The following is a 27,222-nucleotide window of genomic DNA, read 5'->3' on the forward strand; positions in this document are numbered from 1 at the left end:
GCCGGCGGTAGGGGGGGGGCGGGGCCGGCGGTAGGGGGGGCGGGGCCGGCGGTAGGGGGGGCGGGGCCGGCGGTAGGGGGGGGCGGGGCCGGCGGTAGGGGGGGCGGGGCCGGCGGTAGGGGGGGGCGGGCCGGCGGTAGGGGGGGGCGGGGCCGGCGGTAGGGGGGGGCGGGGGCCGGCGGTAGGGGGGGCGGGGCCGGCGGTAGGGGGGGGCGGGGCCGGCGGTAGGGGGGGGCGGGGCCGGCGGTAGGGGGGGGCGGGGCCGGCGGTAGGGGGGGGCGGGGCCGGCGGTAGGGGGGGGCGGGGCCGGCGGTAGGGGGGGGCGGGGCCGGCGGTAGGGGGGGGCGGGGCCGGCGGTAGGGGGGGGCGGGGCCGGCGGTAGGGGGGGGCGGGGCCGGCGGTAGGGGGGGGCGGGGCCGGCGGTAGGGGGGGGCGGGGCCGGCGGTAGGGGGGGGCGGGGCCGGCGGTAGGGGGGGCAGGCCTCAGGCCTCGGGCTGATGGAGTCGGAGCAGCCGGACAGCTTGGAGGGCTGGGTGGCTGTCAGGGCCGATGTGTTCGCGGAGCGGGGCCGCCTGCGCTTCCTGGTGGGCTGGAATGAGGTGGAGGAGAAGTTCGCGCTGACCTGCCACAGCGGCGGGCGGCAGCGGGGCGGCCGGGCCGAGCCCCAGGCCCCGGGCGGCCGAGCCGAGCCCCAGGCCCCGGGCGGCCGAGCCGAGCCCCAGGCCCCGGGCAGCTGGGCCGCGCTGTACCGCCCGGAGGAGCTGCGGGCCATCCACCGGCAGCTGGCGGCCAGCTGCTCGGCCCTGGAGGCCTGTTTGCCGGCGCTGCCCGAGCTGCGGGCCGCAGGCCTGTGGGGCCTCCTGTTCCCGGGCAGCCCCCAGGGCCCGGAGCCCGACCCCGGACTCCAGCCTGTCTGCCGCCAGCTGGAACAATACCTGGGCGCCGCCGCCGAGCTGTGCGGCCGCCGCATCCTCCTGGACTCAGTCTTCCCCGCCGCCGCCGACGGAGAATATTTCGAGAATCTGACCGAGTTCCGCAGGAAAAGCCTCGAACACAGAGTGGCCCTCGGCCGGGAGGCGCTGAGGGAGGTGAGGACTGAGGGAGAGGGGAGGAGGACTGAGGGAGAGGGGAGGAGGACTGAGGGAGAGGGGAGGAGGACTGAGGGAGAGGGGAGGAGGACTGAGGGAGAGGGGAGGAGGACTGAGGGAGAGGGGAGGAGGACTGAGGGAGAGGGGAGGAGGACGGAGGGAGAGGGGAGGAGGACTGAGGGAGAGGGGAGGAGGACTGAGGGAGAGGGGAGGAGGACTGAGGGGATGAGGGAGGGAAGGAGATCTGAGGTGACGAGGGAGAGGGGAGGAGGACTGGGGGGGAAGCGAGGAGGGAGGACTGGGGGGGAAGCGAGGAGGGAGGACTGGGGGGGAAGCGAGGAGGGAGGACTGGGGGTCGAGGAGGGAGGACGGGGGGGCGAGGAGGGAGGACTGGGGGGGCGAGGAGGGAGGACGGGGGGTCGAGGAGGGAGGACTGGGGGGGCCGAGGAGGGAGGACGGGGGGGGCGAGGAGGGAGGACTGGGGGGGAAGCGAGGAGGGAGGACTGGGGGGGGCGAGGAGGGAGGACTGGGGGGGCGAGGAGGGAGGACTGAGGGGGGAAGCGAGGAGGGAGGACTGGGGGGGCGAGGAGGGAGGACTGGGGGAAGCGAGGAGGGACGACTGAGGGAAGGATTTGGGGGGTGGGAAGGGTGTGATGATAGTCTGGGTCACTGTTGGGTCTTGTGGCAAGTCTGAGGGGACCCATGTTATTGATGCCAGTGATAGATTGGAGTTGGCAGTGGCCTGACTGCTGAGTATCGATTATCCAGAAAGGACGATTGCAATCTGTCTGTGGGCATCTGTTTGGGTTTCCTGATTAAATCGTGTCTATTGAAAATACGTTCAATTTGTGATGCAGTTGACCTGATTCACCACCTCCTGTGAAACATTGAAGGTGCTAAATAAGTGCAGGTTGTTATTGTGAATCCATGAGCACGAGGTCAGGTGGATCTGGTCTGTGTCTCTTGTGGGGACCATGAATTGGATTCAATTTGAATTGGATTTTGGAGCAGGCAAGGAGCTGGATTAGGGGTTTGCCCCTGACCCACACTCTGAGCTCTCACTTTGTAACTCAGAAAAAATAATTTAAAAAATAAAACACAACTAGTGAGCAAACTCCGGCAGTACAGCAACTTCTCAATCACTGTTGCTGGGGTGGGATCAACCACTTTGCTGCCCCCATTTTCACAACATATCTGACTCGTCTGACTTGCGAGGAGAGGGAGCTGAATTGGTGGACCCGATGGGTCCCCTGATCTTCGCTTTCTCTCCTGGTTAGTTGGAATAATAAAAATCTGTAAATAGATTGTGTCACAGGATAGTACAAAGGAAGAGGATTAAACTGTATTTTTTTTAAAAATGAGTTAATTCTTCCCCTTCCTCTCCTCCACCCACTTAAAACAATAGACAAGAGCAAAGCAGATTTTCAACTTCTGCCAACCAGCATTAATAACAACTTCTTAACCCTTTCAGGCGGTGGAGTTTTACATTGCCAGTGTCACCAGGTCCAAAATCATTCTCTATTAGGAGCAAGAGTGTGGTCTTGGCTACACATTCCTACCCACCTCCTGTCCCAAAAGACTTTTCACTCCCTTGTCAACTGAGAATCTTTCTAACTCTGCCTTCAAAATATTCATACCACGACACCCATATTAGAGAACCTACATTGCACTCTGCTATTAACCAATTGGTCCACTAAATCAGACTCTTAGCAACCTCGCCGCCCTTTTGTCCTGAGCTGTATTCATCAGAATCAAAAGTGCCGATAACTGTCACCTCTCCCACCTCAACTTATCTGCTGTTGACATCATCCTCTGAAACGCTGTTCAAATCCTCTCTCTCTCTCTCTCTCTCTCTCTCCCCCCCCCCCCCAAAGAACTAGGGCCCCAGTGATGTTGAAAGTTTGAAGCCTTTAATATTTTAATAATGCAGGGGTGCCACTGCCCTTTGGGTTGTGCTATGGAGCAGTGACTCTGGTTCACAAGTGATTGTTCTATTAACAGATGTACATTCCTTCTGGGGCGGCTCGGTAGCACAGTGGTTAGCATTGTTGCTTCACAGCATCAGGGACCTGGGTTCGATTCCCAGCTTGGGTCACTGTCTGCATGGGTTTCCTCCGGGGGCTCCGGTTTCCTCCCACAAGTCCCGAAAGACGTGCTGTTAGGTGGATTGGACATTCTGAATTCTCCCTCTGTCTGCCCGAACAGGTGCCGGAATGTGGTGACTAGGGGCATTTCACAGTAACCTCACTGCAGTGTTAATGTAAGCCTCCTTGTGACACTAATAAAGATTATTATCTCTTCCAGATTCTGCACCAACACAGAACTGCTAAAGATATGGTAACCCTGAAAGCCATTTACCAAGAAGAAGACGAGGCCTATCAGGAATTGGTCACTGCGGCCACACAGTTCTACCAGTATTTACTCCAGCCTTTCCGACACATGAGAGAGTGTGCCTCATTCTGTAAACAGGAGGTCTTGGTAATTCAATCCATACTGTTGTGGTTTCTTTACAGACTAATTTTTTAAAATTAGAAACGTCTTTAATAAGTAATAACAATTGAACACAAAATGAAAGCAGGAATAGACCACACACCCCTTAGAGACTGCTTTTTTAATTCATTTTACGGGATGTGGGTGTTGTTGGCTAGACCAGCATTTATTGCCCATCCCTAGTTGACCTTCAGAGTGGCAATCGGCGTTGGATTCCTGGGATGGCAGGACAGTCATATGAGGAGAGATTAAATCGGTTGGGATTATAGTCATTGGAGTTTAGAAGCGTAAGAGGGGATCTCATAGAAACTTAGAAAATTCTAACAGGATTAGACGGGGTAGATTCAGAAATAATGTTCCCAATGGTGGGGGAGTCCAGAACTAGGGGGTCATAGTTTGAGGATATGGGGTACTTGTCATTTGCCAGGGTATTGTCCATGTTTTGCTGCATTTGGACATGACTTGCTTCAGTATCTGAGGAATCACGAATGGTGCTGAACATTGTGCAAGCATCTGCGAGCTTTGCCACCTTTGACCTGAGGATGGAAGGAAGGTCATTGACAAAGCAGCTGAAGCTGGTTGGGCCGAGGAGACTATCCTGAGGACCTCCAACCAACTGAGAATTCTCCCCATGATTCCCATTGCCTCCAGTTTTACTTCAGTTCCTTGATGCCCTACGCGGCCTTCAGCTGTTTCTGAAATGCTCGGCCATTTCATACAGTCACGGCCGATCTTGGGCTTCAGCTCCATTTTCCTGTCTGCTCTCCATATCTCGTGATTCCGCAAGAGAGAAGAATTCTGCCAATCCCACTGATGGAGCACCCACCCCCTCTGGAGTAGAAAAAGATTCAGTCGCCTTCAGTGAAGGCATTTCTCACCTCGATCCTAAACAATCAGCCCCTTGTCCCAAGACTGGGCCCCCATGTTTTAGACTGTCTCAGCGCCCCCTCTGTCAAACCTTTTTGAAGACTGAATGGAGCAGACTCTTTAACACCAGAATCTGGAGGAACTAAATTAAAATTCGGTCCAGTGTTAAGGATCTCTCTCCTGCTGACTGCCACTGGAGACAAGTTTCTGAAGCCACTAAGTATTGCTGGAGGTGGACTAACTTCACGCTGCAGTTACAATATTATATAGGCTTTATTTACGAGTATCTGGTACTGCACAGTGGCAACATGCTCCATACCTTAATGTTAATACCATTCATCAAAAGGTTAACAAGAACAGACTTATTTGGAACATTGGCACTTGAATCCAAATCAGGTGACTTCAATTCCTTTTTTTAATATAAATTTAGAGTACCAAATTATTTTTTTTCCAACTAAGGGGCAATTTAGTTTGGCCAATCCACCTACCCACACAGGGTTGTGGGGATGAGACCCACGCAGACACAAGGAGAACGTGCAAACTCCACATGGAGGTGACTTCAATTCCTGAAATGCCTTATAGCAGTGACACAATATCTGAACGTTGAAGAAGATTATTCCTACCCACTGCGCAGTCTGGAGCTGTTGGCAGGACTGGGTTGGGTTTGGCACCTGGCATCGGGAATGGGTTCTCTGGATTGGGGGGAGATGTGGCCCCCATTGCCCAGGGAGATGTGGGCCCCATTGCCCAGGGAGATGTGGGCCCCATTGCCCAGGGAGATGTGGGCCCCATTGCCCAGGGAGATGTGGGCCCCATTGCCCGGGGGGATGTGGGACCCATTGCCCGGGGAGATGTGGGACCCATTGCCCGGGGAGATGTGGGACCCATTGCCCGGGGAGATGTGAGACCCATTGCCCGGGGAGATGTGGGACCCATTGCCCGGGGAGATGTGGGACCCATTGCCCGGGGAGATGTGGGACCCATTGCCCGGGGAGATGTGGGACCCATTGCCCGGGGAGATGTGGGACCCATTGCCCGGGGAGATGTGGGACCCATTGCCCGGGGAGATGTGGGACCCATTGCCCGGGGAGGTGTGGGACCCATTGCCCGGGGAGGTGTGGGACCCATTGCCCGGGGGGGGTGTGGGACCCATTGCCCGGGGGGGGTGTGGGACCCATTGCCCAGGGGGGTGTGGGACCTATTGCCCAGGGGGGTGTGGGACCCATTGCCCAGGGGGGTGTGGGACCCATTGCCCAGGGGGGTGTGGGACCCATTGCCCAGGGGGGTGTGGGACCCATTGCCCAGGGGGGTGTGGGACCCATTGCCCAGGGGGGTGTGGGACCCATTGCCCAGGGGGGTGTGGGAGCCATTGCCCAGGGGGGTGTGGGAGCCATTGCCCAGGGTGGTGTGGGACCCATTGCCCACGGACAGTGACCCGGGGCCAGGATCAAACCTGAGTTTCGCACAGTGGGCTAAACAGCTGACTTGTAATGCAGAACAATCTCAGCGCGGGTTCAATTCCCGTACTGGCCTCCCCGAACAGGCGCCGGAATGTGGCGACTAGGAGCTTTTCACAGTAACTTCATTGAAGCCTACTTGTGACAATAAGTGATTATTATTATCATGAGTCCTTGGCACCGTGAGGCAGCAGTGCTAACCACCGTGCCACCCTTCATTATTTGAATTCTGATTGCCATGACTTTATCTAAAAGGTGACTGGCTCTTTTATCGTTGCAGAAATCTTTGGAGTTTGACGAGTTGGGTCCGAGGAGGATTCAAAGTCTACAGAAAGATGCAGAGGAATGGTCCAGGAGGATGCAGGAAGCAGTTTGCTCAATCCAGGACATAACGGTGGATTACTTTAAAGAGACTGTGAAAGCACTGGCAGGTAAAACTGATCAGTGTCACGACAGCTTGAGAAGCAGCCTCTGATTTATAGGATTAGATGATAACCATGTTTGATTCCATGTGATTTGTTTATCCGGAAACCTGGCTGGTGTGCAGTAGGAGGAGGGAGCCTTTTCCTAGTCAGCTGAAGGTTCAGGTGAACACAGGGTGGATGATACAACAACAAAGTTGGGAAGGGGGTTGTTCCATTTCAGGAAATATGTTTTGCTGTGTGTAGTTATTGGAGGGAAAATGGAAAGACCCGTAACATCCTAGAGAGTGGCAATCAGCTTTGGATTGTCACTCCATGCCTAATTACCCAGCGTCCCTGGGTTTAAATGATACTTTCTGATGGCTCCCAGTGTAGGGCAATTCCCGGAGGATGGGTCATTTCATGCAAGCACTGGCCACTGAGAATCGTTTTGTAAAAAAGACCCTATCTGAAAGAGAGGGCAAGGGTGCCAAGGGAAAGGAAGGAATCTCCTTGCGCAAAATGTCAGGGACCTGAAAAAACCTTGAATGCATTACACACAACTCCTCAAAACCAAGGGCGGCACAGTGGCGCAGTGGTTAGCACAGCTGCCTCACGGCACCAAGGACCCGGGTTTGATCCCGGCTCTGGGTCACTGTCTGTGTGGAGTTTGCACATTCTTCCCGTGTCTGCGTGGCTCTCATCCCCACAACCCAAAGATTTGCAGGGTAGGTGAATTGGCCACGCTAAATTGCCCCTTAATTGGAAAAACTTTGTTTTAAAGTAGTCAAAGCCTGTTGGCCAATAGCTACTGGCTTTGACAACAATTCTGTTCCTCCAAAATCACCCCTAGGAGGCAGGGCTCCAAGTGCATTGCCAGAACCTTCACCAACATCTTAGTGTCCTCTCAGTATGAATAGGGCGATACGGCCCCTCTGTCGGATCCTTATCCTTCTTCCAAATCAAGGAGATCGATGTCTGCGCCGGTGTGACCGGCAATACGCCCTGGGAAATGGAATCGTTAAACATATCGAACAACAATGGGATCAGCTGACACGCAAATGTCTTCTAAAATTCAATCTGCAATCCATCCGGGCACAGAGCTTTACCCGGATGCTTTAACCCGTACATTTCAGGATTTCCACCACTAGGATAGAACAAAGAAAATTACAGCACAGGAACAGGCCCTACGGCCCTCCCAGCCTGCGCCGATCCAGATCCTTTATCTAAACCTGTCTCCTATTTTCCAAGGATCTACTTCCCTCTGTTCCCCGCCCATTCATATACCTGTCTAGATGCATCTTAAATGATGCTATCGTGCCCGCCTCTACCACCTCCGCTGGCAAAGCGTTCCAGGCACCCACCACCCTCTGCGTAAAAAACTTTCCTCGCACATCTCCCTTAAACTTTCCCCCTCTCACCTTGAAATCGTGACCCCTTGTAATTGACACCCCCACTCTTGGAAAAAGCTTGTTGCTATCCACCCTGTTCATACCTCTCATAATTTTGTAGACCTCAATCAGGTCTTCCCTCAACCTCTGTCTTTCCAATGAAAACAATCCTAATCTACTCAACCTTTCTTCATAGCTAGCACCCTCCATACCAGGCAACATCCTGGTGAACCTCCTCTGCACCCTCTCTAAAGCATCCACAGCCTTCTGATAATGTGGCGACCAGAACTGCACTCAGTATTCCAAATGTTCCAAAAATTCCAGGATAGGCAAGCCATCCAATAATTCCGTCACCAGCAACCTCTCCTCCAGAAGCTCCGACTTAGAGGCTTCGGCAAAAGACTTCAAAAGCAACATTGACCTTCTCCTGGCCGGAGACTAACCTGCCACTCGAGTCCTTACCTGCACTGTATCCCGGGAGACATCCTGCTGCCTCAGCTGGGGCGCTAACAGGTAATTGGCATTCTCCCCATATTCATAAATTGCCCCACTCGAGCCTCGCAGCTGGTGTGACGCCTTGCCTGTCGAGAACAGCTCAAATTCCATCTGCAACTTCAAGGATGGAGTCCACCAGCCTCTGCCTATCCACCCTATCACACTTACCCGGACGTACCTCATAGGAAATTATTCCCCCCCACCCCCCATGGCCGCCTTCATGGCCTCCCACAGTGTGGAAGGCAAGGCAGTCTCACTTCTATTAAACTCAATGTGCTCCTAATCAGGGAAGACACCCGCTCCCAGAATCCTCGGTCCGCCAGCAACGCTGTGTCCAGACTCCTCAGGGGGATGCACTGAGGAGGGCCCGGCCTCAATACGAAAATCCACAGAAAATGTGGAGCATGATCTGAAATAACTATTCCCAAATTTCCCTCCCTCATCACCCCAGACAGGAGAGACCTCCCCACCATAGCTTTAAATTGAGGGGTGGTAGATATAGGACAGATGTCAGAGGCAGTTTCTTTACTCCGAGAGTAGTAGGGGTGTGGAACGCCCTGCCTGCAACAGTAGTAGACTCACCAACTTTAAGGGCATTTAAGTGGTCACTGGATAGACATATGGATGAAAATAGAATAGTGTAGGTCAGATAGGCTTCAGATGGTTTCACAGGTCGGCGCAACATCGAGGGCCGAAGGGCCCGTACTGCGCTGTAATGTTCTATGTTCTATAAAGAGGTCAATCCACGAGTAGACCTGATGGACATGAGAGAAAAAAGAAAATTCCTTCTCACTTGGATGTAGAAATCACCACGGGTCTCCAGCAAAAACATCAGATCAGTACTCAAATTCTAAGGTTTCAAGCCCCTTACATTCCAAGTGACCAGCCGAGCAGGAGGCTATCTCCCCCCCCCCCCCCCCCCCAAACTACTCGAGTGCCCACACCAGGCCCACCCAGGTCTTGTGTGGGGAGGGACTATATTTTGTACAATCTTAGTAGCATCTTTTAAAATCTGACACTGAGTAATGAGCCAAGTAGTCAGTGAGAGATTTAGGAATGTGTCCGTAATGAAACTGAGAGTTGATATTTCTCCCAAACCCTGTAGCCATGCAGAAGCAGATGGAGGAAGATCAGAATCATTTTGGCAAAGCTGCCTGGAGCAGTGTAGCACCCAGACTGGAAAAGCTGAAGTTCATGTTTGCCAAGGAAACCTTGCAACACACAAGGGCAAAAGAGCTTTGCCTCAATCGCAGGAAAGCAGGGATTCAGCACAAGGTGATACCTGTTGTTGCATTGGTTCATTTTCCCTCTGCAGGTGTGACACATTCCTTTAACTCTTGCTTTAATTTTAGATGGAACATCTTGATACTGAGGAAGCAGTGGAAATGGTGGATGAGTTAGAAATACAGTATTATGAAACACAGCTGGAACTGTATAATATTCAGCTGGAAATGTTGAAGTATGAGGAGCTGCTCCTTTTCGCGCAGTTGGACACAATTCGTCGACAGATCAAAGGTGGGCAGCACTTGTTTACCTGTTGGTTTACTCTGACTAACCCAGTCACCCTTTAACAATGAGAAAATTCAAAGATGCCCTGAAGCTGGTGTCTACCACCAATATGGAGAGGAGTGGGGATTGATGTGTATGAGGGCAGATGTGGTCTTTGGCTTTGTCTAATGTCATAACCTCTCAGCAATGGCTCGTTCATATTGTGACGTCTGGAAGACTTAAGAAAATTGGATTCTAAATATTGGGCAATTTATACAGTAGTCCCCCGTTATACCGCGCTCCGCAATACCGCGGTTCGCGATATACCGCGGGGGGGCTTATGGACCCCAACTGTCAGTTGTGTCAATTTCAGCGGCCGGCTGATTATTTCAGTGAGAGCAGCTTCCCTCTCTGGATCAAAGTGAGCCGGCCGCTGAAATTGACACTGCCGGCTGCTCTCTCCCTCCAATCATAAACATTAAAACTTAAAAGTTGGATTGGAGGGAGAGAGCAGCCGGCAGTGTCAATTTCAGCGGCCGGCTCACTTTGATCCGGAGAGGGAAGCTGCTCTCTCACTGAAACAATCAGCCGGCCGCTGAAATTGACACTGCCTAGGGGGGGGCGGGTGTTGGGGGGGAGAAGAGGGGGGGGCGGGTGTTTTGGGGGGGGGGGAGAAGAGGGGGGGCGGGTGTTGGGGGGGGGGGAGAAGAGTGGGGGCGGGTGTTGGGGGGGAGAGGAGGGGGGCGGGTGTTGGGGGGGGGAAGAGGAGGGGGGCGGGTGTGGGGGAGACCCCCCTGCGGGTGTGGGGGAGAGAGGGTGGACCTGCGGGTGTTGGGGGGAGAGAGGAGGGCCCTGCGGGTGTTGGGGGAGAGAGGGGGGCCCTGCGGGTGTTGGGGGGGGGGGGGGAGAGGAGGGGGGCGGGTGTTGGGGGGGGGGGGGAGAGGAGGGGGGCGGGGGGGGGGGAGAGGAGGGGGGCGGGGGGTGGGGGAGACCCCCCTGTGGGTGTGGGGGAGACCCCCCTGTGGGTGTGGGGGAGACCCCCCTGTGGGTGTGGGGGAGACCCCCCCTGTGGGTGTGGGGGAGACCCCCCTGTGGGTGTGGGGGAGACCCCCCTGGGGGTGTTGCGGGAGAGAGGGGGGCCCTGCGGGTGTTGGGGGGGAGAGGTGGGGGGGGCGGGTGTTGGGTGTGGGCGGGTGTGGGGGAGACCCCCCTGTGGGTGTGGGGGAGAGAGGGTGGACCTGCGGGTGTTGGGGGAGAGAGGAGGGCCCTGCGGGTGTTGGGGGGGGGGAGAGGGGGGGGCCCTGTGGGTGTTGGGGGACCCTGCGGGTGTTGGGGGACGGGGGGGGGGAGGGGGCGAGCCGGAGTGTGTGGGGAGGGGGCGAGCCGGAGGGTGTGGGGGGACAGGGGGCGAGCTGGACGCTGTGGGGGAGAGCAGGAGGGTGTGGGGGAGAGGGAGCAAGCCGGAAGGTGTGGGGGGAGAGGGGGCGAGCCGGAGGGTGTTGGGGGGGAGAGGGGGCGAGTCGGAGGGTGTGGGGGGAGAGGGGTCTAGTTGGAGGATGTAGGGGGAGAGGGGGCAAGCTGGAGGAAAAAAAAAGAAATTGACTGCCGGCTGCTCTCTCCCTCCAATCAGAAACATTAAAACTTAAAAGTTGGATTGGAGGGAGAGAGCAGCGGGCAGTGTCAATTTCAGCGGCCGGCTGATTTCAGTGAGAGCAGCTTCCTTCTCCGGATCAAAGTGAGCCGGCCGCTGAAATTTTAATTGGATCCACGATGGGGGTTTTAAATTTATTTTAAAATCTATGCTAGCGCTTCCCATTGTGAGTCTACGGGGATCTGACCTCTCCCCCCGCCCCCCCCCCGTAGACTCACAATGGGAAGCGCTAGCATAGATTTTAAAATAAATTTAAAACCCCCATCATGGATATCCGCGGCTCGGATACAACGCGGGTGGCTGTCTTGGACCCCAACACCCGCGTTATAAAGGGGGACTACTGTAGTGTGTTTGACTGCAGTGGTCATGTTTTTATTGTAATACTGTTTTGCAGGGTTTGGGTGCTTTTAGCAGCCAGTAGTTGAAATTGACAAAGGAATATGCTTTTCAGTCTGGACTAATAGACTGTGGTTTGACTGGGGAAGTCCCCGTGGAGTTAATAAGTTTGCAGCCTGCAGAGATGATTTGTTTTTCAGCTTGGGGAGATGAGGTCTTTGCTGGGTGGGGGCAAGGAATACAGAATAAATATGTAGTTTTTTTTGAAGAGAAGGGAGATGAATTCTGATCTCCCTGACGCTGAGTCCACAACTCTCCCACAGTAAGATAGATTGAGAGCTGTATGTTTATTTCCCTGTTGTTTAATGGGAAATTGAGTAGTAGTGGTTAAGGGATAATTGTGAGCTGATCTTTTTGGGGGTGAAGTTAAAAAAAAAAAATTAATGGTGTATGCATAATAAAGTTTTGTTTTAAAAATAACCAAGCCCTATTTCTTTGTGCAATCACTCCTGGAGTGAATCATTCTTACCGCAGTCTTACAAATCAACTGAAATATTGGGGTTTTGGTCCAGTAGCGTAGCAACTGCTGTGTCTGGTCTGGGGTGGTAGTAATATGCTGAATTGCATAGAAAGACACTGGCCACTGAGTAGGAAAACAAGCAGCTGCTATTTCCCAGCAATGAAATGAATTGAAAATGGCTTATTGTCACGAGTTGGCTTCAATGAAGTTACTGTGAAAAGCCCCTAGTCACCACATTCCGGCGCTTGTTCGGGGAGGCTGGTATGGGAATTGAACCGTGCTGCTGGCCTGCCTTGGTCTGCTTTCAAAGTCAGCGATTTAGCCCAGTGTGCTAAACCAGCCCCTAATGAGGCTAGAGATTCTGTTCTTTTTGGATTTGGTATACGTTTGCCGGGACATCAGGAATAATGTCGGCGGATTTTTAAAGTCAGTCTTAACTCGAGAATGGGGAGGTCGATCCTCTGTTCATTATCTCATCCAAAGGATGATACTTCACGAATAGTGGTCTTCATTCTCTCTCTGACCTTCACTGTTGCTGGGTAAAAATCCTGGGATTCCCTTCCTAACAGCGCAGTGGGTGTACCTACACCACATGGACTACAGAGGTTCGAGAAGGCAGCTCAACACCACCTTCTCAGGCAGTTATGGATGGGCAATACATGCTGGCCTTGCCAGTAACGCCCTATTCCCTTGACATCAGGCAGTGATGGCAATCTGCCCCTCATTCCATGCTCACTGGTCGAAGAGTTTGATCGATGTAACACTGGTGCCCGTATATAATTTACTAACCGGACCGTAACCAACCTCCTTCATACTCTGATCAACGTTTAACAATTCTGATGTTTTGGAAATTCACTATGAACCCATTGTCTGATTAGTGCCTGTAAGCAGTTTTGTAACTCACATAACTATTATCAAAGTTTCTCTCTCGTTGCATCCCTCTCGATATTGAATTAGCAAATCACAGGTTCTCGGTTCAGTCTTTCCTGGGAAGTTTAGAAATCCTATTCAAAAATCTGGGGATTTTTGAGACTTCTGTTCATAACCACATTTATTGTCACAGTAAATATTTTGAACCAAATATATTGTTGCCTAAAATAAAAACAAAATACTGACCGGTGGGAACAGGGGCCAAGATCCACTGCCCGAGATTGGCTGTGTGACGTGTTCATTTAGCAGGGTGTTCTGGGATATTCTGTGCCACCATGTGGAATTGGGAAGTTTTGTAACTACTGAAAATAATTATTTGTTGTTCATCCATTTGTTCATTTTACTTTTCAATCGATTTGCCTGTTGGTTTGAAACATGAAGCCAGCTTCAGGGTATTGTCATTTTGTGGCTCCAAGGTAGGGGAGTTGCTAAAGGAATGTTCCATGATGTCCTGGGAATGCTATTGGGCATCCAAACGGACTGCAGCGCATCGGCCCGAAATAACCATTTAAAAAGGCGCAAAAATATAACTCGAGTTAAAAATGTACCCAGATTGGAAAAGAAAAATAATGCCACCCAACCGACTGTTTGCTATTCTTCATTCCAGAGAAAGAGGAAGAGGTGATTTATTACGACACCTGTGAAGACCCTCAGCAGCTTCAGACCACTGATGAACAGGGGTTGATACATGACACTCGTTCAGTAGACATGAAGAAATTATGGCGCAAGGCTCAGCAGCTGGAGACAAAGCGAGGTCGTATTGGTGCACGCCGATCTTATTTGAGAAATAAGCGGGTAATTGGTACAATCTTCCTTAACTGAGGTGCTTTGTTTAGATAATTGGATCTCCTCTATTTTTCACATCTCTGTAGCCTCCAGAGTTGTAATTTCACAAATCTTATCAGCAAAGATTATTTTCTCTTGCGTGACTTTTGTTCAGCCAATCAATCTTGTCCATCTGTAATTGGATCATGAAGTCACTGACTGTTATGACCTCATTAACTCTGTCTGTTTATTGATTGAGGGAACTGCCTTGTTCTTAGTGGATCAGCTTTTTAAAAATTCATTTTTACGGGATGTGAGTGTCATTAGCTAGGTCTGATGTGGAGATGCCGGCGTTGGACTGGGGTGAGCCCAGTAAGAAGTCTTACAACACCAGGTTAAAGTCCAACAGGTTTGTTTCTAATCACTAGCTTTCGGAGCACAGCTCCTTCCTCAGGTGAATGAGGAAGGAGCTGCGCTCCGAAAGCTATTGTTTGAAACAAACCTGTTGGACTTTAACCTGGTGTTGGAAGACTTCTTACATTAGCTAGGTCAGCATTTGTTGCTCATACCTTATTTGCCCTTGGGAAGGTGGTAGTGAGCTTCTTGATCCGCTGGAGTCCATGTGGTTTAGGTACACCCACTGTGCTGTTAGGAATGGAATCCTAGGACTGTGGCCTGGCGACAGTGAAGGAACAAAGATATTCCCAAGTCAGGGTGGTGAGTGACTTGGAGGGAACTTCCAGGTGGTGGCGTTCCAGGTATCTGTTGCCCAAGTCCTTCTAGATGGTACAGTAAGAAGTCTTGCAACACCACGTTAAAATCCAACAGGTTTGTTTTCAACCACTAGCTTTCGGAGCACTGCCCCTTCCTCAGGTGAATGGTCTAAGTTTGAGGAAGGAGCTGTGCTCTGAAAGCTAGTGATTCGAAACAAACCTGTTGGACTTTAACCTGGTGTTATAGGTCGTCTTACTGTGCTCACCCCAGTCCAACGCCGGCATCTCCACATTCTAGATGGAAGGTGCTGCCTAAGGAGCCGCCTTGTAGATGGTGTACATGGCTGCTAGTGAGTGTCGGTGGTGGAAGGAGTGAATGTTTGTGGAAGGGGTGCCAATCAAGCAGGCTGCTTTGTCCTGGATGGTGTTGAGCTTGAGTGTTGTTGGACTTATCCAGGCAAGTGACTCTTGACTTGTGCCTTGTAGGTAATGGACAGACTTTGGCGAGTGAGGTGGTGAGTTACTCACCACAGAATTTCTAGCCTCTTCCTGATCTTGTAGCCATAATATTTATATGGTTAGTCCAGCCCCCAGGGTGTTGATGGTGGGGGATTCAGTGATAGTATGCCATTGAATGTCATGGGGCAATGGTTTGATTCTCTCATTGAAGATGGTCATTGTCTGCCACTTGTGTGGTGTGAATATTACTTGCCAAGTGTCAGCCCAAGCCTGGATATTGCCAGGTCTTGTTGTATTTGTACGAGAACAGCTTCAGTGTGTGAAGAGTTGTGAATGGTGCTGAATATTATGCTGTCATCAGCGAACACCTCTTGGTTGTGGTGGCACTCTGACCTGATCAGGCCAAGGACACACTGGAGCTTTCATCCCTATTTCATTGGAGTAGGAATGTTGCCCTCATCACTTTCTGTTACTTTGCAGCTGTCAAACTTAGAACATCACTTACAGCATGTGGGTGCTTTCAGGGTGTAAATTAACCTTTTGTACAGAGCTGCCTCGATGGTTGGTTTGCCTCTGGCCTAACAACCAGTGACTAATCCATCTCAAAATGGATTCTGCATTACATTATGAATTGGGAGCTGGAGTACTTCATTCAGCCAATCAACGAAATCCTGTTTGATCAGATTGTTGTTTTAATTCCACTTTGCTGCCTATTCCCCAAAACTCACGGCTTCCTTGTCAAAAACGTATCTAACTCGGCCTTGAATATATTCGATGACCCAGCCTCCACTGCTGACTGGGGAAGAGCATTCCAAAGATTAATGGTCATCTCGGAGAAGAAATCCCTCGTATCCGTTTTAAACAGGAGATTCCTTATTTTGAAACAGTGCCCCCAAGTTCCAGATTCCTCCACAAGAGGGAAACATCCTCTCAGCACCTACCCTGTCCAATCCCTCGGCACCTATCCTGTCCTAATCCCAAAATCCAGGATTTTTCAATAATCCTAACTAGTTAGTGTTTTACAAGGGAATTCCCACATTAAAGGTTTCATATTTGAGATATTCGAAGGAATTAATCAAATTCCAATTAACATGTTTAAGCTGACAAACTTAATAATCGTCGCACATTTAATAAAGATTGCTTTTTTAATAAATTTAGAGTTCCGAATTCTTTTTTTTTTCAATTAAGAGGCAATTTAGCGTGGCCAATCCACCTGGCCTGCACATCTTTGGGTTGTGGGGGTGAGACCCACGCAGACACGGGGAGAATGTGCAAACTCCATACAGACAGTGACCCGGGGCTAGGATCAAACCCGGGACCGTGGCTCCGTGAAGCAGCAGTGCTAACCACTGCGCCACCGCGCCGCCCCCTTACTAATTCAGCAAAGTGATGCATTTTGATAGATTGGCGGTTATTGGTCATTGGTGTTCTGGCTCCTTTTGTATGGGTTCCCCTCCTGTGACTGTATTACTTTGCCGTTCTCTAATGCTGTGTAGAGATATAGAAGGAACGCTTTGTCTACTGATGAGGTCTGTGTTTGCAGATTAGCGAGTTATCCCCCAGGAATCAGTTTTTTACCAGTGCACGATAGTGTGTCGCTGTGAGGGTGGTTGCATTGAGCAGGTTAGTCTCCGGTTAACTCCAGGTCAAAATTAACAAGCACAGTGGACAGATCATAGAGATGTGCATTACACTGAAAACTACTTAAAACTCTGCCTATATATAACTCACGGTAACATTTTCATATGTATTGCCCACAAATGTATTAATCTCAATTTGACTTTGGCGGTTGACTGGGAACATCCCACAAGATATATTGTCTAGAAAGTCAAGCTATTGGATTCCATCTTGACGCACAGAACCTAACTACACTTCCTGTGAATAGGATCAGTGTGAGGAATCTCAAAAAGCAAAGCAGGAACAGGAGCGAGAAAACCAGGAGCGGCAGCAGCATCACCACAGTATCCAGGCGGTGAGTGAACACAAAGCATTGGCATGTCAGGGCTGGACTAGGGAGACCTTTCATTCTGACTCACTCTAAAGCTGTCTTTACACAGAAACGTGATCAGAAAAAGGAAGAAAACAAAAGGAGAAGGGAATGGGTCAACCAGGAGCGGGAGAAGACTTTGCAACGACTCCGTACGTTTAAGGAGGTAGAGATAAATCCCTGCTGTTCTGATTTCTCATTCATAATTCTGGTTTTCAGACTTGGGAGATGTTTTGGGAATACTGTGCTGGGGCCAGACACAAACAAAACTCACACTTTCCAGGATCTGTTCCCTTTACGTTGTCTTGACCTTGACTGTGGTTTTGGTATAAGAAATGTAGAGTGCGATGCTTATCGTTCTCCCCCTCCCTTCCCTGCCTTTGTTTCCCAAGTACCTTTGCTCATCAACTTCTCATTCTCCTGCTGCCCCTCAGCGCCATCATCCAGAAACAGCCACGGATACACTGACACCATTGCCACCTCTTTCCCCCATTGTTCTCGGTCCCCGTCACATATTCCATTTCCCAGCCACTGACTCAACCCCTCTCCCTGGCAACTGCTTGAGGTGAGCTGGGTTATTCATAACCTTTTGTGTCATATTTAACTGAGATGAACATCCATCTGCATCAGTGCCGTCACTAAGACGACCTATTTCCCCCTGACTCTATCCTGCTTGAGTTTCCAAAACCCTCATCCATGTCTTTGTCACCTCCTAGACTTCACTATTCCAATGCATTCCTGGCTGCTGCTCCCACATTCTATACTCCGTGAGCTTGAAGTCATCCAAACCTCCGCTGCCTCTGTCGAAACTCACAGCAATTCCTGTTTCCCTACCAGCCCTGTGCTCGCTGGCCTACGCTGCTCCAAGCTAAGCAGCACCTTCATTTTTAACATAATCATCCTTGTTTTCACATCCCTACGTGGCCTTCCTTCCTTTTCCCTGAAATCTCCTCCAACCTCACAATCCTCCGATCTCAGTGCTCATCTCATTCTGACCTCTTTAGCATCTCTGAATTTAATCACTAGCCATTGGCACCTGCCTTGACCCCGAGGATGGCTTGATTAGCGCCCTGAGCGTCAGCGATAGGCGCCCCGAGCGTTGGCGATAGGCGCCCTGAGCGTCAGCGATAGGCGCCCTGAGCGTCAGCGATAGGCGCCCCGAGCGCTGGCGATAGGCGCCCTGAGCGTTGGCGATAGGCGCCCCGAGCATTGGCGATAGGCGCCCCGAGCGTTGGCGATAGGCGCCCCGAGCGTTGGCGATAGGCGCCCCGAGCGCTGGCGATAGGAGCCCCGAGCGCTGGCGATAGGAGCCCCGAGCGCTGGCGATAGGCGCCCCGAGCGTTGGCGATAGGCGCCCCGAGCATTGGCGATAGGCGCCCCGAGCATTGGCGATAGGCGCCCCGAGCGTTGGCGATAGGCGCCCCGAGCGTTGGCGATAGGCGCCCCGAGCGTTGGCGATAGGCGCCCCGAGCGCTGGCGATAGGCGCCCCGAGCGCTGGCGATAGGCGCCCCGAGCGTTGGCGATAGGCGCCCCGAGCGTTGGCGATAGGCGCCCCGAGCGCTGGCGATAGGCGCCCCGAGCGTTGGCGATAGGCGCCCCGAGCGCTGGCGATAGGCGCCCCGAGCGCTGGCGATAGGCGCCCCGAGCGCTGGCGATAGGCGCCCCGAGCGCTGGCGATAGGCGCCCCGAGCACTGGCGATAGGCGCCCCGAGCACTGGCGATAGGCGCCCCGAGCACTGGCGATAGGCGCCCCGAGCGTTGGCGATAGGCGCCCCGAGCGTTGGCGATAGGCGCCCCGAGCGCTGGCGATAGGCGCCCCGAGCGTTGGCGGTCGGCACCCTAAACCTCGCCATCTCTCTATCTCTGTTTGCTCCTTTAGGACATTCCTCTTTGGCCAACCTTTTGGTCACCTCCATTTGTTACTCGGTATCAAATGTCAGATAAACATTCCGATGAAGCACTTTGGGCTGTTTTGAACATAGCACCTTTGTATTACCTCTTTATTTAGCTGGTGGTGTGTAATTCCTGCAGCCATTGTGGTGATAATTCTGCTGTAATTACCCAGTCTGGAGTTGTTCTCTCATTCCTTGTGGCGAAATCCCATTGAGGATGTAAACCAGAGTCCTGGCTCCCACAGACCCTGCCACACGGTCCCCATTATTACACTCTACATTTTATACGGTGTGAATGAAACATTTGGATTCATTATTAAGTTGCAGAATTTGTGATTTTAAAATTCATTTCTATTCCAGAAATCTTCAGCACATTTTGTATTTCAACCTTGTTTCCAAACCCTCGAGGCGCAGAGACAATTCACACCTTTACCTCCATCTTCCTCCATATCTGAACAGCCAAAGTCCCTCATGGATCATTCACCGAGAAAGAAACAAACACGAACCAGGACTTCAAAAGCAGAAAAGGGCAGACCACCAGCTCCCAATGATATTCCAGTGCAGACCTTACTCCCGGCAGGCGCTGTGCCACCAGGACAGGCGGAGACGCACGGGATTTCTCCAGTACCTTCGACAATTCCCCCACCACCCCAACTACCCCCACCACCTCCTCCCCCTCCCCTACCACTGATGACAGCTTCCCCAAGTACTTTGCTGGGCAACAAAAGCACTTCAGTTGACAATGATCAGGTTCAACCACTCATCTTCTCCACAGAGAACTCGGCAAAGAAATCCCTGAAGGAAAATATAGGTAAAGAAATCACAGTGCTGGGTAATATGGGTAAAGAAATCACCGTGCCGGGTAATATGGGTAAAGAAATCACCGTGCCGGGTATTATAGGTAAAGAAATCACCGAGCCGGGTATTATAGGTAAAGAAATCACCGTGCCGGGTAATATAGGTAAAGAAATCACCGTGCCGGGTAATATAGGTAAAGAAATCGCAGTGCCAGGTAATATAGGGAAAGAAATCACCGTGCCGGGTTATATAGGGAAAGAAATCGCAGTGCCAGGTAATATAGGGAAAGAAATCACCGTGCCGGGTAATATAGGTAAAGAAATCGCAGTGCCGGGTATTATAGGTAAAGAAATCACCGTGCCGGGTAATATAGGGAAAGAAATCACCGTGCCGGGTAATATAGGGAAAGAATTCCTGGGGCATTGGGATCGGTTCTGGGGGAGGTGGGACCAGTACAAACCGGACGGTCTGCACTTGGGCAGGACTGGAACCGATGTCCTAGGGGGGGTGTTTGCTAGAGCTGTTGGGGAGGGTTTAAACTAATGTGGCAGGGGGATGGGAACCAATGCTGGAAGTTGGAAGGTAGTAAACGGACAGAAACAAAAGGAAGTAAGGGGAAAAGTGCAAGGCAGAGAAGACATAGTCAGAAATCCATAAGGGCGACAGTACAAGGTACAGTGACTGAGGGGAGCACAGTGAATAGGCCCAGTAATAACAAAAGGAATAAAACTGGAGATGTTAAGATTCAAAACAGAGGTAAAAAAACCAACATAAGTGTACTTTACCTGAATGCTCGTAGTATTCGGAATAAAGTAAATGAGTTGGTGGCACAAATCATCGTAAATGACTATGATTTAGTGGCCATTACTGAAACATGGTTAAAGGATGGTCACGGCTGGGAGTTAAATATCCGAGGGTATCAAACTATTCGGAAGGACAGAGTGGATGGTAAGGGAGGTGGTGTTGCTCTGTTATTTAAGGATGACATCCGGGCAATAGTAAGGGATGACATCGGTGCTATGGAGGATAAGGTTGAATCCATTTGGGTGGAAATCAGGAATAGTAAGGCGAAAAAGTCACTGATAGGAGTAGTCTATCGGCCACCAAATAGTAACGATATGGTGGGGCAGGCAATAAACAAAGAAATAACTGATGCATGTAGAAATGGTACAGCAGTTATCATGGGGGATTTTAATCTACATGTCGATTGGTTTAACCAGGTCGGTCAAGGCAACCGTGAGGAGGAGTTTATAGAATGTATCCGCGATAGTTTCCTAGAACAGTATGTAATGGAACCTACGAGGGAACAAGCGGTCCTAGATCTTGTCCTGTGTAATGAGACAGGATTGATTCATGATCTCATAGTTAGGGATCCTCTCGGAAGGAGCGATCACAATATGGTGGAATTTAAAATACAGATGGAGGGTGAGAAAGTAAAATCAAATACTAGTGTTTGTGTTTAAACAAAGGAGATTACAAGGGGATGAGAGAAGAACTAGCTAAGGTAGACTGGGAGCTAAGACTTTATGGTGGAACAGTTGAGGAACAGTGGAGAACCTTCCAAGCGATTTTTCACAGTGCTCAGCAAAGGTTTATACCAACAAAAAGGAAGGACGGAAGAAAGAGGGAAAATCGACCGTGGATATCTAAGGAAATAAGGGAGAGTATCAAATTGAAGGAAAAAGCATATAAAGTGGCAAAGATTGCTGGGAGATTAGAGGACTGGGAAATCTTTAGGGGGCAACAGAAAGCTACTAAAAAAGCTATAAAGAAGAGTAAGATAGAGTATGAGAGTAAACTTGCTCAGAATATAAAAACAGACAGTAAAAATTTTTACAAATATATAAGACAAAAAAGAGTGGCTAAGGTAAATATTGGTCCTTTAGAGGATGAGAAGGGAGTTTTAATAATGGGAGATGAGGAAATGGCTGAGGAACTGAACAGGTTTTTTGGGTCGGTCTTCACAGTGGAAGACACAAATAACATGCCAGCGACTGATAGAAATGAGGCTATGACAGGTGAGGACCTTGAGAGGATTGTTATAACTAAGGAGGGAGTGATGGGCAAGCTAATGGGGCTAAAGGTAGACAAGTCTCCTGGCCCTGATGGAATGCATCCCAGAGTGCTAAAAGAGATGGCTAGGGAAATTGCAGATGCACTAGTGATAATTTACCGAAATTCACTAGACTCTGGGGTGGTCCCGGTGGATTGGAATTAGCAAACGTGACGCCACTGTTTAAAAAAGGAGGTAGGCAGAAAGCAGGAAATTATAGGCCAGTGAGTTTAACTTCGGTAATAGGGAAGATGCTGGAATCTATCATCAAGGAAGAAATTGCGAGGCATCTGGATAGAAATTGTCCCATTGGGCAGACGCAGCATGGGTTCATTAAAGGCAGGTCATGCCTAACTAATTTAGTGGAATTTTTTGAGGACATTACCAGTGCAGTAGATAACGGGGAGCCGATGGATGTGGTATATCTGGATTTCCAGAAAGCCTTTGACAAGGTGCCACACAAAAGGTTGCTGCATAAGATAAAGATGCATGGCATTAAGGGTAAAGTAGTAGCATGGATAGAGGATTGGTTAATTAATAGAAAGCAAAGAGTTGGGATAAATGGGTGTTTCTCTAGTTGGCAATCAGTAGCTAGTGGTGTCCCTCAGGGATCCGTGTTGGGCCCACAATTGTTCACAATTTACATTGATGATTTGGAGTTGGGGACCAAGGGCAATGTGTCCAAGTTTGCAGATGACACTAAGATGAGTGGTAAAGCGAAAAGTGCAGAGGATACTGGAAGTCTGCAGAGGTATTTGGATAGGTTAAGTGAATGGGCTCGGGTCTGGCAGATGGAATACAATGTTGACAAATGTGAGGTTATCCATTTTGGTAGGAATAACAGCAAACGGGATTATTATTTAAACAATAAAATATTAAAGCATGCCGCTGTTCAGAGAGACTTGGGTGTGCTAGTGCATGAGTCACAGAAGGTTGGTTTACAAGTGCAACAGGTGATTAAGAAGGCAAATGGAATTTTGTCCTTCATTGCTAAGGGATGGAGTTTAAGACTAGGGAGGTTATGTTGCAATTGTATAAGGTGTTAGTGCGGCCACACCTGGAGTATTGTGTTCAGTTTTGGTCTCCTTACTTGAGAAAGGACGTACTGGCACTGGAGGGTGTGCAGAGGAGATTCACTAGGTTAATCCCAGAGCTGAAGGGGTTGGATTATGAGGAGAGGTTGAGTAGACTGGGACTGTACTCGTTGGAATTTAGAAGGATGAGGGGGGATCTTATAGAAACATTTAAAATTATGAAGGGAATAGATAGGATAGATGCGGGCAGGTTGTTTCCACTGGCGGGTGACAGCAGAACTAGGGGGCATAGCCTCAAAATAAGGGGAAGTAGATTTAGGACTGAGTTTAGGAGGAACTTCTTCACCCAAAGGGTTGTGAATCTATGGAATTCCTTGCCCAGTGAAGCAGTTGAGGCTCCTTCATTACATGTTTTTAAGGTAAAGATAGATAGTTTTTTGAAGAATAAAGGGATTAAGGGTTATGGTGTTCGGGCCGGAAAAAGTGGAGCTGAGTCCACAAAAGATCAGCCATGATCTAATTGAATGGCGGAGCAGGCTCGAGGGGCCAGATGGCCTACTCCTGCTCCTAGTTCTTATGTTCTTGTGTTCTTAAATCGCAGTGCTGGGTAATATAGGGAAAGAAATCACCATGCCAGGTAATATAGGGAAAGAAATCGCAGTGCCGGGTAATATGGGTAAAGAAATCGCAATGCCGGGTAATATGGGTAAAGAAATCACCGTGCCGGGTAATATAGGTAAAGAAATCACAGTGCCGGGTAATATAGGGAAAGAAATCACCGTGCCGGGTAATATAGGGAAAGAAATCACCGTGCCAGGTAATATAGGGAAAGAAATCGCAGTGCCGGGTAATATGGGTAAAGAAATCACCGTGCCAGGTAATATAGGGAAAGAAATCACAGTGCCGGGTAATATAGGGAAAGAAATCGCAATGCCGGGTAATATGGGTAAAGAAATCACCGTGCCGGGTAATATAGGGAAAGAAATCACAGTGCCGGGTAATATAGGGAAAGAAATCGCAGTGCCGGGTAATATAGGGAAAGAAATCGCAATGCCGGGTAATATAGGTAAAGAAATCACAGTGCCGGGTAATATTTGGAAAGAAATCACAGTGCCGGGTAATATGGGTAAAGAAATCACAGTACCGGGTAATATAGGTAAAGAAATCACAGTGCCGGGTAATATAGGTAAAGAAATCACCGTGCCGGGTAATATAGGGAAAGAAATCACCGTGCCGGGTAATATAGGGAAAGAAATCACAGTGCCGGGTAATATAGGTAAAGAAATCACAGTGCCGGGTAATATAGGGAAAGAAATCACCGTGCCGGGTAATATAGGGAAAGAAATCACCGTGCCGGGTAATATAGGGAAAGAAATTGCAGTGCCGGGTAATATGGGTAAAGAAATCACCGTGCCGGGTAATATAGGGAAAGAAATCGCAGTGCCGGGTAATATAGGGAAAGAAATCGCAGTGCCGGGTAATATAGGGAAAGAAATCACCGTGCCGGGTAATATAGGGAAAGAAATCGCAGTGCCAGGTGATGTACATCTAAAAACTCTTGTTGCTGTTTGTTTTTCTAAATGGTGGAGCAGTGATGAATGGTGTTAAAATCCATATTTTAGCTGTTGTCTTGTTTTTGGGATCAGGTAATAGTAAATCTTGAGCAATGTGATGCACGGTTCTGTGTATGTATGAGCGACTAGACCATGCAGTTATATTGTAACTGAGTTTACACTTTCCCTCTTTCCCCTCTTGTGTCCGTATAGGAACAATGGATGATGTGCTCGCTTCCTTGAAGCGTGGCGAAATCTTGCTTAAAAAGGTGGATCGGGCAAAGCCGCAATCTGTGGGCAGGTTGGATGACCCACGTGAAAACATGTTAGCTACAATTCGAAAAGGCATCCAATTGCGAAAAGTGACAGTGGGACCTAACGTGCCTGCGCATAGCGATCCAGTCAATGACTTGGAGCGTAGCATTAAAGCAGCCATGAAGCGGATGAAGAAAGTCTCCCCAGACTCTGATGAAGAAGCAGATGATGGCAGTCAGTCTGAAGAATGGGAGAGCTGACCATGTACTCTTTCCTCCACATTTACTGCGCAGTTTGAATCAGCGTGCTGCTAAATCTTACTTTCTTGTCTGACTTAGTTGACAGAGAATCATTGTAACAAAATGGAATGAAAGTTGAGTAGTTTAATCACCAATTCGATTTTCTGCCAAGTGATCTAACCAGTGGCCAGGTGAGATGAAAGGATTTATTTATAACTTTGCAGAATTCCCTGTTTTACTAGAGTCGCTCTCTCTCTCATACACCCTGATCCACTGGCAAATCAGTTATCACACCGACATTAAATGGTGCATTAGTTGGAGTTGAGTAGCTTTGGTCTCCTGTAACTGGCATCTTAATTTATTTTATTTTTATTTATTTAAAAAAAAAATTTAGAGTACCCAATTATTTTTTTCCAATTAAGGGGCAATTTAGCATGGCCAATCCACCTACCCTGCACATCTTTTGGGTTTTGGGGGTGAAACCCACGCAGGCGCGGGGAGAATGTGCAAACTCCTCACGGGCAGTGACCCAGAGCCGGGATTCGAACCCGGGTCCTCAGCGCCGTAGGCAGCAATGCTAACCACTGTGCCACCGTGCTGCCCTATCTTAATTTATTTTTAGGAACGAGCAAAGACCATAAGATTCATGTCTTTCTCCTTCCCCGCCCCTCGTGTCGCCTCCTAATTCCCTGTACACTGTCTCATAGGAACATAGTACTTCGGAGCAAGAGTAACCCACTCGACCCTTTGATAAGATCATGGCTGATACGATTGTGGTCCCTCACCTGTCTATCTAAAATCTGTCATTATTCTACATTTAATAAATTCTATGAAGCACATCATATTAAAACGTGTTCGATCCCAAGGGGACTGGACAAGATGGATACTGGGAAGGATGTTTGCTCTTGTCAGAGACTAAAATTAGGGGGACATAGTTTAGTCTTTTTAAGACTGAGATGAGAAATTTTCCCTTAATACTTTCTCTCTTACTCCCATTCTCTGTGACTGCCTTTTTGCTGACTCCCTTTTTTCATTTCCCCCGTTTGAGTTTTGACCTTTAATCATAGACCAGAATTAACAATGTCCTTCAGTTCAGGTGCCTTTGTTTTGGTTGAAGCATGAATTCAGTCATAGCCATGATGCCTTTTGTCAATAACAATTTCCATTTAGTGTTACATCCCCAAGTGCTTCAGCAACAAGGATGGGAAAAGAACACACAAACTTGCATTTATAAAGCACCTTTCACAACATCAGGACATCCCAAAGTCCTCCATAGTTAATGCAGTACAGTACTTTAATTTTGCAGTGTAATTCGGAGAATGTAGAAAATGTGGCAGTCGATTTGCACAAAGCTAGCTCCCACTAATAGCAATGTGAGAATGACCATTTCTTTGTGATATTGTTTGTAGGTAAAATATAGTTTCAGGGCACTGGGCGAGCTCCTGCCTTCCTCTTTGACTAGTGGCTGTGGATATTCTGTGTGTGTCTCTCTCTCTCTCTCTCTAACCCTCTGCCTCACAACCTGCTGATGTGAGCGGGAGCGTCACCAACTGAAACAGAGATTAGACTATCAGGGTGTGGGTGCCTTTGAAGGTATTTAAACTCCAGCCTGTGAATTTTAAAATCTGGGACTTTGGGTGATTGAGATCAGAAGCCAATGTCGGCCATCGAAGTGAATGATTCCGAGTGGGGTAGGTTAAAAAGGAAGATTTGCATAAGCTGAGATTCATGCCAACACAACAAATTAGCAAGATTGAAACTGAATAAAGCCATCTGCTCACACTGTTACCTGACTAACCATGAGTAACACTGCCTGTGATGCACTAGAATTGTTTAATAAGCACAATACAGGCTGCGTCAGTGATCTCATTCAGTGAGATAATGAGCAATTTGGGACAGTTTCCCAAAACTCTAGGTATTAACTGTGATGTATTGTCAGAGTTGGCACTTACACAGTCACCACCCTATCCTGAATACATCATTGGAGCAGTGATGCCCCTTCTGTATTTTATATGAGGACAAGCCAACAGCACACTCCGAAGGCAGTGGTAACCCTAAACGTCCTCTACATTCTTTATTAAAATCTGGTTTATCACCCTCAGCAAGGAACCATGTGGTCCTGCCAACAACAGCACAGGAACAGATGCTTCAGGTTTGTCCCTAGCCAGGGGCACAGTTAGGGTAGCCCAGGCCACAGTGGGGGGCACAAATGATTTGAGCTGCTGCTCACTACCCGGTGACCTCGGCTGAGAGCAGGATTGGCCTTGACTGTGATGCCTTCTGCAGTTGAATAACATGCTTGCTTTCATCATTTAGCCTCACGAGTATGGAACTTAAATCACAATAAATGATGAGAACT

At 49.7% G+C, this 27,222-nt stretch overlaps 1 protein-coding gene across 1 annotated transcript; it reads left to right on the forward strand.

Annotated features, from left to right (window-relative positions):
• The first annotated feature begins 477 nt into the window (after positions 1–477).
• Positions 478–25,276, forward strand: LOC119974436 (WASP homolog-associated protein with actin, membranes and microtubules). The gene is made up of 10 exons (XM_038813315.1): positions 478–1,088; positions 3,393–3,566; positions 6,183–6,333; positions 9,295–9,464; positions 9,542–9,704; positions 13,722–13,909; positions 16,937–17,023; positions 17,109–17,204; positions 19,292–19,742; positions 24,583–25,276. Exons 1-10 carry the CDS (start codon positions 498–500, stop codon positions 24,882–24,884), a joined length of 2,373 nt encoding a protein of 790 aa, XP_038669243.1. The 5' UTR covers positions 478–497; the 3' UTR covers positions 24,885–25,276.
• Positions 25,277–27,222: the final 1,946 nt, after the last annotated feature.

The sequence above is a fragment of the Scyliorhinus canicula genome, chromosome 12, assembly GCF_902713615.1.
Source record: "Scyliorhinus canicula chromosome 12, sScyCan1.1, whole genome shotgun sequence".
NCBI classification, from domain to species: Eukaryota; Metazoa; Chordata; class Chondrichthyes; order Carcharhiniformes; family Scyliorhinidae; genus Scyliorhinus; species Scyliorhinus canicula.

Bases quoted from the DNA above. Each gene is read 5' to 3' on its own strand.
- LOC119974436 (XM_038813315.1), top strand. From the start codon at position 498: ATGGAGTCGGAGCAGCCGGACAGCTTGGAGGGCTGGGTGGCTGTCAGG. The intron at 1,089-3,392 runs GTGAGGACTGAG...TATCTCTTCCAG, and splicing joins GCCGGGAGGCGCTGAGGGAG to ATTCTGCACCAACACAGAAC. The intron at 9,705-13,721 runs GTGGGCAGCACT...TCTTCATTCCAG, and splicing joins AATTCGTCGACAGATCAAAG to AGAAAGAGGAAGAGGTGATT.